This window comes from Tamandua tetradactyla, chromosome X (assembly GCF_023851605.1).
Source record: "Tamandua tetradactyla isolate mTamTet1 chromosome X, mTamTet1.pri, whole genome shotgun sequence".
Lineage (NCBI taxonomy): Eukaryota > Metazoa > Chordata > Mammalia > Pilosa > Myrmecophagidae > Tamandua > Tamandua tetradactyla.
This window is the reverse complement of record NC_135353.1, coordinates 94,817,300-94,833,381: the sequence shown is the minus strand read 5'-3', so window position 1 is coordinate 94,833,381 and position 16,082 is coordinate 94,817,300. Positions and strand designations below refer to the sequence as shown.

Genomic DNA, 16,082 nt, shown 5'->3' with positions numbered 1-16,082 from the left:
ATTTGAAGGACAATTTTCCTAGATAATGAGTATTTAGACTGGCAATTTTTCTCTTTCAGTTCCTTACATATGTCATACTGACTGCTATCACTTCCACGGTGTTCTAGTTTGCTAGCTGCTGTAATACAATATACCAGAAACAGACTGGCTCTTGAAAGGTGGAATTTATTAAGTTGTGAGTTTATAGTTTTCAGTCCATGATATTGTCCCAATTAAAGTAAGACTGTAGAAATGCCCAATCTAAGGTATCCAGGGAAAGATACCTTGGTTCAAGAAGACTGATGACATTCAGGCTGTCTCTCTCAACTGGGAAGACACACGGCAAACATGGTGATGTCCACTAGCTTTCTCTCCAGGCTTCTTGTTTCATGAAGCTCCCCCTGGGGTGTTCTCCTCCTTCATCTCCAAATGTCTCTGGCTGCATGGGTTCTCATGGTTCTCATGATTCTCTTGAGATTCTTGTCACTCTGAAGATTTCTCCAAAATGCTTCCTCTTTTAAAGGATTCCAGTAAGATAATCCAGACCCACGTGGAATGAGTGAAGTCACATCTCCCTCTAATTAATACCCGCAATTGGGTGAGTCACATCTCCATGAAGATAATTTAATCAAGCCTCCAACCTAAATGTGATTAGTATTAAAACATGGTTTTCTATGGCATTTAATCCTTTCAAATCAGCACACATGGTTTCTAATGAAAAATCATCACTTAGTCTTGTTAAGGATCCCTTGAATGTGATGAGTTGCTTTTCTCTTGCTGCTTTCAGAAATGTTTATTTATCTTTGACATTTGACATTCTAATTAGTATGTATCTCAGAGTAGGTCTATTAGGATTTATTTTAGTTGGAGTATGTTTAGCTTCTTGGACATGTGTATTTATATCTTTCATAAGAATTTGGAAGTTTCTGGCCATTATTTTCTCAGATATTTTCTGCCCCTTTTCCTTTCTCTTCTCCTTGGCATGTATGTTTGTGCCATTTGCATCCCTGACACAGTACTCATTTTTTTCTATTCTTTTCTCTGTAAGTTCTTCTCTCTGTATGATTTTGATTATCCTGTTTTTTAGTTCACTGATCCTTTCTTCTGCCCTTTCAAATGTGGTATTGTGTGCCCCTAGTGTTTTTTTAATCTCTACAATTGTGCTTTTAATCCCCATAATGTCTGTGATGTTTCCATTTATACTTTCAAATTCTTATTTATGCTCACACATTGACTCCTTAAAATCCTTTATCTCTTTATCCATGTTTTCCATAATCTCCTTGAATTGATGAGATTTGATTGAAAATCTTTGATTAGTTCTTCCAACTTCTGAGTCTCCTCTGAAGTTTCAATTTGTCCCCTTGACTAAGCCATATTTTCCTGTTTCTTAGTGTATTAGCTAGGGTTCTCTAGGGAAAGAGAATCAGCAGGAGATATCTGTAAATATAAAATTCATAAAATTGTCTCACATAACCAGGGGGTGTAAAGTCCAATGTCTGTAAGGCAGACCACAAGATGGCAGCTCCAGTGAAGGTCCTCAAAAAACCCTCAGGAGAGGCTAGCTGGCTGAAGCAGGAAGAGACACTGTCTCTTCTGAATCCTCCTTAAAACCTTCTGGTTATTAGATTAAGCATTACTCATTGCAGAAGACACTTCCATTAACTGATTGTAAAAGGAATTGCAAAATGCAATCACCTGTGGATGCTGCCAACGTGGTCATGATTTAAGTCCAAGAAATGTCCTCATAGCAACACACAGGCCAGCACTTACCTTACCAGAAAACTGGGCACCACCACCTGGCCAAGTTGACACATGAACCTGACCATGAAACTTAGCATGGCTTATTGTTTGCTGATGTCGAGTCATCTGATTATCTTGATGAGTTAATTTTCAAGATCTGTTTCTCCTTCTTGCCTAGGGTTTTATTGTTGATTGGCTTTGTGTGAAAGCTCTTCTTTGATGCTTTCTCTAACTTATTCTAGACTTTAGAGTAACCCATGTTGAACTGTTCACATTTTCTCAGGTCTTCTTCATCTGATTCTTGCCCTGGATATGAGCTGCAATTTTTATTATTGCACTTCTTGTGCATTTGTTTCACCTCCAGAAAAGAACTTCCTTTCCTCTGTGCCTTCTCTAGGAATCTTGATGTGTTCTGTTTGCTTTTCTGCAGACTTTCCTCTCCATCTCCTATGATTTGTTTAAATTCTCTCCCTCACTCAGTGATCTATTTTTCTTACATTTTTCTGGGACTGGTCCTATCTTAGAGAAGTTCAGTTTAAAGCCCTATTATTTGAGATGCTTTTCTTAGTTTGTTCTTCCTCATTAGGGTACCCCACCCCAGGGAGCCACATGGAGCCAATCCATAAAGGTGGGTCACTTCATAAAAGTTTTCCCTTTAGGTAGTCCAGCTGACTGAAACTGGATTGAGTGAAGGTACAACAGTCCTGGCAGCATTTCTATCCTGGTCTCTCCTCTTTTTGTTGCCCCTTAAGGCCATTTTGTATAAAGCACTCTTCAGTGGATTGTGTTCCTCCTTGGGCCTCTGCAGACTTAGGTTCCTTTGCCTCTATACATGTGGAGTTCTAACTCACTGCTGTGAGTTACTCTACAGTCTCTATCCATGGTGGGAGGGACCCAGGCCATGCTACCTGTGTAACTCCTAAGCTGAGCAGTACCAAGTGACAGGGATGGCACTGGACTCAACCAGTAGTCCAAGATGGAATTAGCCTACCTTTCATTTTTTTTGTTTCTTTGATTCAGCATGTGTTGAGTCCTTCTCCAGTCTTTACCATTCTCTGGAGTTCTAAGGAAGAGGGATTTGTCATATATTCACTAAATCTCTGGGAGACATTTTCAGGCATTTCATAAAAATGCCATTTATGTCAGCATGTTGATGATGTCACACCCCAAGAAGAACCATTTGCATCTTTCCTCCTCCTTTGTTAGACCCCATCCAGGATCACGCACTGCAATTAATTCTCATTATCTCTTTAGTTGCTCTTTCTCTGTTAATTGTGGAAACACATATACAATTTAAACTCTCCCATCGCAACATTCCCGATCAGACCATTAAGTGGGAATAACGAGATTCACAATGTTATAGTATACTCACCACCTTCCATTAGTAAAATTTTCCCATGACCCCAAACAAAACCCTACACCCATTATATGTTAGCTCCCGATTTCCCCTGCCCTCGCCTCTAGCAACTTGTGTTCTAATTTATGTATCTATGAGCTTACATATTGTCCAATATTTTCTTTGTAGTTACCATGGGGCTGAAATTTAACATCCTAAATCTGTAACAATCTCATTTGCTTTGATTTGAAGTTAACTTCCGTAGATACATTATGTTTCCATAGTCCTTCATTCTCCCACCTTCATGTAGTTATTCTCACAAATTACAAATGAGTTACATTATAAGCATGGATTCTATTAGGAGTCCAAAACCACTGACTTATCTTTACATTTTCTGCATTTGCCTTTCAGATTCTGTAAGAAGTAAAAATTGAAGTCACAAGCCACACACACAATAGTACTGGCATTTATATTTACCCATACCATTACTCTCACAGAAGATCTTTATTTCTTCGTGTGACTTTGACCTATTATCTATAGTAATTTCCCTTCCACCTCTGGAATTCTATTTAGTGTCTCTTTTAGGGTAGGTCTAATGGTTACAAGGACTACAACAGCTTTTGTTTGACTGGAAATGTCTTAACCTCCTTTGTCATTTATTTATTTAATCTTTTTTTAACTAGAAAGAAACCCAAGTGCTATATTCTCCCTAGTAAAGTTACTCATTTCTCATAACACCATCTTATTATATAGAGGTGCAGAGATATAAAAAAAAAATTAGTATGACGTAGCCACACACATGAAGAAAGTGGTTTAGAATGAGAAACTTGGAGTGTCACCCTTTGACTAGATTCATGGTAATAGAGCAGCTAACTGAAATCCTAGCAATTAAGGATAGTACACTTCTTATTTGCCTTTTTTCTTTATTATAGGAGTTGTGGTTTTACAGAACAATCGTGCATAAAATATGAGATTCCCACATATCACCTTATTTATTGACATTCTGCATGAATATGGAACATTTGCTATAATTGATGAAAGCATATTTTTGTAACTGTACTATTAGCTATAGTCCATGGTTAACATAGGGTCCCCTGCTTGTGTAGTATAGAGTCACAGATTTTTAAAAAAATGTTTATCCTGTCATCATATTACAGTCTAACATTTTCCCTTTTAATCAAATTCAGATATCTATTTCACTGTTGTTAATTATGTACACAATGTTGTGCTATGATTGCCACCATCTATTACCAAAACACTTCCATCATTCCAAATAGGAACTCTGTACCTTTGAAGCCTTAACTTCCCATTCCCTATCCCAACCCCATCCCCTGGTAACCCATGTTCCAGATTCTGACTCTATGAGTCACTTATTCTAATTGCTTCAAATAAGTGAGATCATATAGTATTTGCCCTTTTTTCTCTGGCTTAATTCTCTCAACACGATGTTCTCTAGATTCATCCATGTTGTTGCATATATCAGAGTGTCATTCTTTTCTATGGCTGGATAATAATCCATTGCATGTGTATACCACATTTTGTTTGTACACTCATTGATTAATGGACAATTCAGTTGCTTATTATTTTTTGGCAACTGTGAATAATGTCCGTATGAACATTTGTGTGAAAGTACCTCCTTTTTTTAGAACTCTTTTTTATTGTATAATATAATATATACAAAGCAAAGAAATAAAAAAGCAATAGTTTTCAAAGCACTCTTCAAAAAGTAGTTGCTGGACAGATCCCAAAGTTTGTCATGGGCTGCCATACCATCATCTTAGATTTCTGTTTCTTAGCTGCTCCAGAACATTGGAGGCTAGAAGGAATAAATATTTTTTATCATCACGATGGACTTTTTTCTTCTTGTGCAAAATAACATATATTCAAAAAAGCAATATACTTCAAAGCACTGCACAATAATTAGTTGTAGCGCATATTTCAGAGTTTGGTATGGGTTACAATTCCACAATTTTAGGTTTTTACTTATAGCTGCTCTAAGATACTGGAGACTAAAAGAAATATCAATTTAATGATTCAGCAATCACATTCGTTTGTTAAACCCTAACTTCTTTGTATAACTCCACCATCACCTTTGATCTTTCTCTCCCACCCTTTAGGGGCATTTGGGCTATGGCCATTCTAACTTTTTCATGTTGGAAGGGGCTGTCAATAATACGGGATAGGGAGATGGAGCTAGCTGATGCTCTGGAGAGGCTGAACTCTCTAGGTTTCAGGACTTATCTGGTCCAGGGATCTATCTGGAGGTTGTAGGTTTCTGGAAAGTTACCCTAGTTCATGGGATCTTTGTAGAATCTTATATATTCCCTAGGTGTTCTTTAGGATTGAGTGGAATGGTTTTAGTTGGGGTTTGGAAAGTTATCATAGGTAGCAATATCTAAATGAAGCTTACATAAGAGTGAACTGCAGGGTAGTCTCTCGACTCTACGTGAACTCTCAGCCACTGATACTTCATTAGTTACACTCCTTTCCCCCTTTTGGTCAGGATGGCATTGTTGATCCCACAGTGCCAGGGCCAGGCTCATCCCTGGTAGTCATCTCCATGCCACCAGGGAGAGTTTCATTCCTGGGTGTCATGTCCCAAATACAGGGGAGGGCAATGATTTCACTTGCAGAGCTGGGCTTAGAGAGAGAGAGGACACATCTGAGCAACAGAAGAGGTCTTCCAGAAATAACTCTTCAGCATACTTACAGGTAGACTAAGCTTCTCTGCTACATACATAAGAGTAAAGCTCAAGATCAAGGGCTTGACCTATTGATTTGGGTGTCCCTAATATTTGACACAGTATCAGGTGTTCCCCTGGGGGTAAAGTTTGATAGTTCCATATTTTCTCTCCCATCCTTCAAGGGACTTTATCAATACTTTTTGATTATCTGCTTGATGTATTCTGGGATGTATCCAGGTGTTACATTAAGCTATACAGGATTAAAGGCTCTTATTCTTATTCTGGGCTCCCCGTGTTTCAATTGTTCAAATGAGCTATCCAGACAGGTTGGGTTAGATTATGTGCTACAGAAAATTTAGGTTCCAGACAAAATAAATCTTTCTTCCCTTGTCTCAAAGAATAGGGGCGGTTCTAAAATATAGACAATGTCTTTCTTACCCCTGTATTCTGAGTTACCTTAATCCCAACCTGATCAGCTTCATTCTTATCTCTAAATACCAGGTTATATATATATAAAACATCCTCTCAAAATCCAGAAATAATAATTACCACTCCGGATTAAGTGTGTCTACTATAAGAGCTTACACTCTAGGTCCCTGTTTTCCTGTAAGCATTTTCTAAAGGAGACCATACAATAATTGTTCTTTCATTTCTGGATTATTTTGCTCCACCAAATGTCCCAGAGGCTCATTCACATCATTGCATTTTTGTATCCACACAGTATTCAATCATAAATATACAGCATCGTCCACCAGTCAACTTCTCAGTCAGTGCATCTTTTGTCCACCTGCATTCATTAGGCATCATGTATAATGCCCAAAATCCACAGTCCATCAGCACTCTCAATTTTAGATAATTTCATTGTTTCCAAGATAAAGATAATCAATAAATACACCTACACCAAATATGAGATCTAAACCTTCCCTTAACTCTTGTCCCACCCCTCATTATTTATCCCTGGTGTTGTTGTGGGTACTACTGATGTTTTCCTGTTAAACAGTCCATGGCATGCAATAGCAGTTTTCCCCTTATACCCTGGACTTAAACATTCTTTGTACAAGATTCTTACCTTTGAAGTAGTTCTTGCAAGAGCTTATTTATATTTCCAGTGTTAATCAGTGGGACACACAGATCTATGCAACCCCCTTCAATCATGTTCACCTTCAATATTACTCATAGACCCATTAGAGAACCACCTTCACTTCTATTTCTTTACATTTGAGTTCAACTTTGTTAGCTAACCATCCACCCATCTCTAGCTTCTATGTATATCTAAGACCCCTATATTCTGTATTATAAACCTCTGTTTTTACCTTTACTGTGGTCATAAAAGTGGAGTCATACAGTATCTATCATTTTGTGTCTGGTTTATTTCATTCAGCATTATGTCCTCAAAGCTTATCCATCTGAAAGTATCTCTTTAAAACCCTCCTTTAAATTATTTTTCATTTTTAAGGACAGTTTTGTAATATATGTAATTATTGGTAAGCAATATTTGCTTTCAGCCCTTTAAACATGTCACCCCATTGCTATCTTGTCTCCATGATTTCTGATGAGAAATCGGCACTTAATCTTATTGAGGCTCCTTTGTACATGATACATTGCTTCTTTGTCATAGCTTTCAGAATTCTATATTTATCTTTGGCATTCTACAGTTTGATTATAGTATTCCACAGTATTGGTCTATTTGAGTTTATCTTGTTTGGAGTTTGGTGTGTAGATTCATAACTTTTGTTAAATTGGGGAAATATTCAGCCTTTATTTCTTATGAATAGTCTCTTTGCTCATTTTTCTCTTTCTTCTCCATCTGGGACTCCTACAATGCATATATTGTTACCCATGATGTTGTCCCATTGGTTGATAGGCTCTGTTCACTTTCTCTACTCTTGCTTCATTTTGCTTCTCAGACTGCATTATTCCAATTGTCTTATCTTCAAGTGCACTGATTCTTTCTTCTGCCAGCTCCACTTTGATTTTTAATTCCTCCAGGGAATTTTTAATTTCTGATTATGTAGTCTTCAGCTCTGTTTGGTTCCATTATATGGTTTTTATCTTTTTATTGATATTTTATTTTTGCTTATCTGTCATTTTCCTGATTTCCTTTAGTTCTTTGTCCATTAGCTCTTTGTGAATATTTAGGGACATTTTCTATAAGGCATTGACTGGTATGTCCCAGGTCTTGTCTTCCTCATTGAAGGTTCCTAATTCTTTAATCTCCTCCTTTGCCTAGACCATTGCTTCCTGTTTGTGTGTTTTGTAAGCTTTAATTGTAACCATGACATTTTGGCATTTTAATGAATTACCACTAGAATTTAGATGCTCAGGCATCTGCTCCTTAAGCTTGTATTCAGCTAGTGTTATGATAAAGCTTTCCTTGAATGTAAGGAGATAATCAAAAGAAAGAGGGGGAAAAAAAGAAAATACCTTTTCCAGTCTTTGCAGATTAACCTGTACAAGTGTTCTCCTTCAAGCCTTATCTATATAACGAGTTTAGAGAATAACTTTAGGACAACCCATAGGGGCTTCTCTGATCCTTTCTGTACATGCATGTTTTCCTGGCCATGAGCATGTAGCCCTAAGAATTACCCCATTTACACAGATACAAATGTTCCCTGTTCTCTAGGAAACTGTTTCCTTATGGACTAAGCACTGTATTGCATGTCCTACAGCCTTAATTCCTTGACTCACACAGCCAAGACTTAACTGCTCTTCTATTTGTTCTGTAGGAGAGTTCTTTCGGTTACCTCTTATACACAGCCCAAGTTCTGGGATGGTAAGTCTAAGATGAATATCATGATTCAGTCCCTTAGGCTGCCACCAGATTGTGCCAGATATACATGCTCCCAGTCTGTGCATGAATGTTACCCTGCTCCCTCTGGAGCCAGCAATAGCGACCCACACTAGGAGAGTGGGCTGGCTCTCTACCAAGCTAGTGAGAGGATGGGGAAGAAGCCAGCCAGGACACTTTTTGCTCAATTCAGAACCTTCCCTGTTTTGATAAGCCTCTAACTCTTTTCTGGAGTATTGGGAAAGATGTATCTATCAGTTCCTGTTGGCGATTCAAAGTTTCTGTAGGAGGATGGAGCCCTGAAGCTTCTTACTTGATTGGGGTCTAGGTTGTTGTATTCTTAATTTGTCTTTATCAATAAGAGTATCATTTAAGACTACTTTGGATATCCCTTCTGTAATGGAGGTTATTTTGCTCCTCTTTCTGCCCTTCATCTTGCTTTATTGGCATCTCTACATTCATCTTCTCTTAACCTTTCTGAAGTAAACAGTATTCTTACCTTCTGGTTTGGCTTCTGTGGGAGTGTAAAGATAGACTTCCAGTAGGTCCAGGCAAAGAACACAAAGATGGCATGGTAGAGTATGAGGTAGACAACTGAAATAAGAAAAATATCAAAGTTTGTACTATCTTGTAATCCATTTCTATGTGAAAAAGACATGAATTTCAATAAAAAATTTCTATTGTGTTTTTCTACCTCCACATATTCTCTTACATTATTATGAAATGTTCATTTTTACCATTTTCACATGCTTAGAAGTAACAGTGCCAAAACCAAGTTTAATGCAAAATTTTGAAGGAGAGGCATTCTGTAAGTTGCCCCAACCCCTGGCACAAAGCCCTGCTCTCACAACTGGCAGATGTTCATGTGTGCATCTATGCTACCTAGACCCCCTGTATATGCACGCACCCCTGCCCCCAACCCTCGACACCTGCACACCCATGCCAGGGGCCTGCCCAACCAAAACCACCCACCGCTTACCTTTGTCCCACAACCCCCATGACCTGTGCCCCAACCCTACATACTCGCACATCTGCATCCTGGGCCCCATAGACACCTCGCCCTGGGCAAGGACACAACCACATCCTGCCTTCCCTGTACCCTGACCTCTGTGCTACCTACCTCAGACCCTGATACACATGACCCCCATATTCCATGAGCACAATCACATCCTGCCTGCACACTAGTCCCCATACATCCACTCAGCTCTCTCCCACCCACTTCCTGCCATGCTCTAACTCTGCATCCCCCATGCCATACCTTCTTCCTGTGCTCCAAGGCCTGCCTGAGCTGCACTCCACCACTACAACCAACACACCGCATGTTTCCAAGACCACACCCCATACTGCAGGCTCATAGGCACCATTGTAGCATACCCAACCTGTGCCTGTACCTGCGCTGCAACACATCGCCACATTATTGTGCTACATATCCTGCTCCACATCCATCCCACAAATACAAAGCTTTCAACTACTGAATGAAAACAACTTCCAATGTAACCCTATCAAGATATTTACATACAAGAAGATGACAGAAGATCATTAGCCAGATATAGCTACAGACAGATATAGCACAGTCTAATGAGCAAATTAAAACACTGGAGGAGACACAGGCTATGGAACAAATAAAAGATGCTCACATAATTCTACTAAATAGAAATCATAGGAATGGCTAATGACATAAAGAAGATCAAGAAGACACTAGAAGAGCATAAAGAGGAATTTGACAGAATAGAAAAAAAGCTAGATATTACAGAGATTAAAGATGCTATAGACCAAATTACAAAATATACTAGAGACACACAACCACAGATTTGAAGAGGCAGAAGAAAGAATAAGTGAACTAGAGAGCAGGTCAATTGATTTTGAACACACAAAGGAGAAAATGACAAAAAAGATTAATAAATTTGAATTAGATCTCAGGGAAATGGACAAAACAAAGTACACAAATATAAGAATCATTGGTGTCACACAAGAGAAGAGAACAATAAAGGACTAAGGAGATTAGTGGAGGATGGGATGGGGGGAAACTTCCCCAACTTTATGAAAGACATAATTATGTAAATCAAAGAAGCTCATCAGACTCCAAATAGAATAACTCAAAATAGGCCTGCACCAAGACACTTACTAATCAGTTTGTCAAATGTTAGAGAAGCAGAAAATCCTGAAAGTTGCAAAAGAAAAGTAAACTACTATGTACAAGGGAAACCACATAAGACTGAGTTCAGACTACACAACTGGCACTATGGAGGTGAGAAGGCAATGATACGATATAGAGAAAGACTTCCAGGCAAGAATTCTGGACCCAGCCACATTGTCCTTCAAAACTGAAGGAGAGATTAAAATTTTCACAGACAAACAAGGCTGAGATAATATGTCAACAAGAGACCAGCTCTACAAGATACACTGAAAGGAGTTCTACCAGTTGAAAAAAAAAGACAGGAGAGGGAGGTCTGGAGAAGGGCACAGAATTGAAGAGTACCAGTAAGGGTAATTTAAAGGATGAAAAGAGAAAGAAGGTAAAGATTATACAGATCTGACAAATAAAATACAAAGGATAACATGATGGATACAGAAAATGCCTTACAGTAATAACTTTGAATGTTACTGGGCTAAACTTACCAGTTAAAACATACAGATTGGCATAATAGATTTAAATTTTTAAGCCAGCCATATGCTTCTTAAAAGTCACTTATTTTAGAGACTTCCAGGAGGATGGCCAACTGGAGTGGCTTGGGGATGGCCCTGCTTCACGGGGAGGTTGGAGAAGGGACGGTAGAGTGATTGGGGTGGTGGTTTGAGAGTGTGACTGACCTGGGAGAGCCCTCTGCACTACATGCAGCATCGCTGGTTGCAGGGGCCGGGGAACTGAGAGGCAAACGGGAAGTGCGGCGAGAGATGCGGGAGGCGCGGGAGGCGTGGAGGTGTGGAGGTGCAGAGGCCTGGAGGCGTGGAGCCTGCGAGACTCCATGGATGGGATCATGGGACTGGGAAGTAGGCCAGGCCATGTTCTTAAGGTGCACTACCCTCACCAGCACAGTCCCATGGCCGGGGACTCACCCCACACCCAACACACCTGAACCCCATCACTTGCTCCCATTCCCTGTGCTCCAGGCACTACTGCCCCACCAGCGCCTAGTGAATGAGCCTACCCCACACCCCCACCCCGTGTGCATCTCAACCCACCTCTCCTGCACCCTTCATGAGCACTAACTCCCCCTCCTTGCTCCCTTCAAGCTTTTGCCAGTGCATAAAGTCTTTAGGCACTAACCTCCATACCTAGGCTACCCCTGACCACCTCCCAGAGCGCAGCATGTCATTTACAGCACTCCTAGGCCCACACATGTGCACGGGTCCCCAATCAGGTCTTTCAGCTCTGGGAACCGCACTTTATGGCAGTCCTGGTACCACGCATGTGTGCAGCCCTCAGCCTCACTTCCCAGCTCTGAGAAAGTGCCAGTCTGCACAGCTGGGTCACATCTGCCCCCAATCCACAAAGGCATAATGCCAACCTGCTGCCACAGCTCTATGCATGTGCACAAAGGGCCCTGTGCCTTAGACCAGTGCACACCCGGGACATTGTTCCCTAGACTGGTGCATTTGCACAGCTACATCCTCCCTGGTCGCTGGGTGCCCACATTCAAAAGCCTCAACATAACATCCCCAAAGTGCACCCATATCTGCCCTGAAATAAATCACCATACTGAGTGCTCAACCCATGCCCTACTCCCTGCTGTACAACCATTCCACAAAAACAAGGCCTTAGACTACTGAAAGAAATCAACTTCCAAAGTAAATCAATCAAGATATTTACATGCAATGAAGACAGCAGGATATCACTAAGCATATCACAATACAGACAGACATACCCCTGCCTAATGACCAAATTAAAACATCATAGGAGAAACAGACATTGGAACAACTAATCAAAGATGTTCATACAACTTTACTTAATAAAATAAGTGGGATAGTAAATGAAATAAAGGACATCAAGAAGACAGTAGAAGAGTATAAAGAGGAATTTGAAAGAATAAAATAGAAAAATAGTGGAAATCACAGAGATTAAAGACTCTGATGAACAAATAAAAACCATACTAGAGGCACACAACACCACATTTGAAGAGACAGAAGAAAGAACAAGTGATATAGAGGACAGGATAATTGACTTCGAAGACTCAAAAAAGCAAATGACAAAAATGATGGAAAAAATTGAATGGGAATTCAGGAAATGATAGAGAAACAAAGCACACAAAGAAAAGAATCACTGGTGTCCCAGAAGCAGAAGGGAAGAGTAAAGGGCTAGGAAGAGTAGTTGAGGATATAATGAGGGAAAATTTCCCAACCCGCGTGAAGGATATAAATATACAAGTCAAAGAAACACAAAGAACTCCTAACAGAATAAATCCAAATAAGCTTCCCCAAGGCACATACCAATTAGTCTGTCAAATGTTGATGAGAAGCAGAAAATCCTGAGAGAGGCAAAGACAAAAACAATCTACTATATACAAGGGAAATCAAATAAGCCTGAGTTCAGACTACTCAACTAATACTCCAATGTAAGGGAATATGTAGGAGAGAAGGTGGTTATCTAGTGGGTCTGTAAGTAATATTACCAAATGGAAGATGAACAAGATTGAAAGGGGTTGAATAGACCTACGTGTCCCACTGCTTAACACTAGAAATTTGAATAAGTTCTCACAAGAATTACTTCAAAGATATGATTCTTGTGTAAAAAGTGTTTAAGTTCATGGTACAGGGGGAAAATTGCTATTGCATGATATGAGCTATGTTCAAAAGAAAACCATCAGCACTACCATAGCAACAGCAGAGGTAAATAATGGGGTGAGCGATAAGAGTTAAGAGGAGCTTTGATTTCCTATTTGGTGAAGGCGTGTTTATTGATTTTCTGCCTCTTGGGAAGAATGAAATAATCTAAAATTGAGAATGTTGATGGACTGTAGACTTTGGGCCCTTTACATGGTGTCTGATGACTGCAGGTGGCTGAAGAATGCACTGAAGGAGAAGTAGATTGGTGAACGATGGTGTATACTTATGAACGAAGGTTGTGCTGCTACAAAAAGTAACAAAGTCGTGAGGCATGCAACGATGTGAATGAATATGTGGGACATTTGGTGAGACAAAACAAGCCAGAAACAAAAAAACAACAATGGTATGATCACCTTTAGAAAATGCTTATAAGAAAACAGGGGCCTAGATTGTAAGCTTTTAGAACAGACACATTAAGTTCTGAGTGGTGATTATTATTTTTGGATTTTGAGAGGCTGTTATATATATATATATAACCTGAAATTTAGAAATAAGAACTAAGCCAAACAGGTTGGGGTTAAAGTAATTCAGAACATAGGGGTAAGCAAGACAGTATGTATATTTTAGAACCACACATGCTCTTTGAGAATGGAAGAAAGGTTTATTTGATCTGGAACTGAAATTTTCTGTAGTGCATAATTCAATTCAACCTATCTCTATAGCTCATTTGAACAACTGAAACACGGTTTTCAGTTTAAAGAGGTCCTTTAATCCTTTGAGGATTATTGTAATGCCGGGAAACATCCTAGAGTATATTAAGCAGATAATCAAATGTATTGGCAAAGTTCCTTGATTAAACCTTACCATATGGGAATCCCTTGTTACTGTGTCAAACTTTAGGGCTACCCAATTCAATAGGCCATTCCCTCAATCATGAGGCTTACTCTTACAAAACTTATGTAGATAGTGCAGAGGCATAGACTGCCTATAGGCATGTCTAAAAGTTACTTCTAGAGGACGTCTGTTGTTGCTCAGATGTGGCCTCAGTCTCTCTAAGCCCAACTCTGCAAGTGAAATCATTGCCTTTCTCCCTATGTTGGATGAGACATCCAGGGGTGAAAGTCCCTCTGGTGACGTGGGAGAGAACTCCCAGTGATGAATCCAGATCTCAAACTGTGGGATCAACAACTACATCATGACCAAAAGGGGGAAGAGAAGTGTAATTAATAAAGTATCAGTGGCAGAGAGAATTCAAGTAGAGGCCTCTCCGGAGGTTGCTCTTATGCAAGCTTCTGGTAGACCTTGCTATTGAGCATAACCTGCCAACCCCCAACCAGGACCATTCCAGCCAATCCTAAAGAACTCCTAGGGCAATATATAAGATTCCACCAATGTTCTAGGCAATACAGTAACTTTCCCGAAACCTACAACCTCCAGGTGGGTCCCTGGTCCAGATAAGTCTTGAAACCTAGCCCAGCCTCTCCAGAATGTCAGATAGTTCCATCTCCCTACCCCATATTAGTGAAAGATCCTTTCATTATAAAAAATTTAGAATTGCCACAGCCCAAAGAACCCCAAAGGGAGGTATGGAAAAATCAAAAAGTTGATGGTGGAATTATGCATAGAAAATAGAACTTAACAAATTTATATGAATGCTGAATCATTAAGCTGATATTTCTTTTAGTATCCAGTATTTTAGAGCAACTAGAAGTAAAAACCTAAAGTTGTGAAGTTGTAACCAATGTCAAAGTCTGAAATATGTTTTACAACTAATTGTGGTGCTGTGCTTTGAAATTTATAGCTTTTTAAATATGTTATTCCTCACAAAAAAAGGAAAAAACCAATTGTGATGATAAAAATGTATTTAAGCCCTGTAGCCTCCTATATTCTGGAGCAGCTAGAAAGAAAAATATGAGGATCATATTGTAGCCCATCACAACTCTGGGATCAATCCTGTAACCACTTTTTGAAGAGTTCTTTGAAAGCTATTGCTTTTTTTACTTCTTTGTTTTGTTTATATGTTATACTATACATTTAAAAAAGTGAAGAAAGAAAAGACACTCTTCTTAGACACAAGGATACAAATAGATTGAACATGAAAGGATGGAAATAGGTGTTTCACAAAGGCTGTAACCAAAAGAAAGGAGGAGTAGTGATACTAACGTCAGGTAAAATAGACTTCGAATGTAAAGACATCTAAGAGACAAAGAAGGAAAATTAACCAAGAAGGAGTAACAATCATAAATATGTAGGCTCTCAATCAAGGAGCTCCAAGGTACATGAGACAGACACTGGCAAAACTGAAGGGAATGATGCACATTTCAACAATAATAGTATGAGACTTTATCATGGTCAGGTTCATGTGTCAACTTGACCAGGTGGTGGTGCCCATTTGTCTGGTTGGGCAAATGTTGGCTTGTCTATTACTCTGCTGCTTTGAAAGGATGCATGTACGCTAGAAAAGTCATGCTTTAAGCAAAATCCCATTTTGTAAAGGCAGAATAATCACTACTATGTTTGAATCTGCAATTAGATCATCTCCCCGGAAATATAACCTGATCAAGAGTGGTTGTTAAACTGGATTAGGTGGAGACATGTCTCCATCCATTTGGGTGGGTCTTGATTAGTTTACTGGAATCTTATAAAAGAGGAAACAGTTTGGAGAATATGGGAGATTCAGAGAGAGCAGAGAATGCTGCAGCACCACGAAGCAGAAAGTCCATCAGCCAGCGACCTTTGGAGATGAAGAAGGAAAAAGCCTCCTGGGGACCTTCATGAAACAGGAAGCCAG

At 39.5% G+C, this 16,082-nt stretch overlaps 1 protein-coding gene across 4 annotated transcripts in view; it reads right to left on the bottom strand.

The window, feature by feature from the left end:
- Positions 1-16,082, bottom strand: part of ZDHHC15 (zDHHC palmitoyltransferase 15) — a 279,992-nt gene that overhangs the window by 146,895 nt on the left and 117,015 nt on the right. For all 4 annotated transcript variants that reach the window (XR_013169451.1, XM_077145733.1, XM_077145732.1 and 1 more), the window contains exon 3: positions 9,027-9,121. Coding sequence is in view for 3 of the 4 variants with exons in the window: in XM_077145733.1 (XP_077001848.1) it covers positions 9,027-9,121 (95 nt within the window). In the remaining variant the exon portion in view is untranslated. The remainder of the gene's footprint in view (positions 1-9,026; positions 9,122-16,082) is intronic.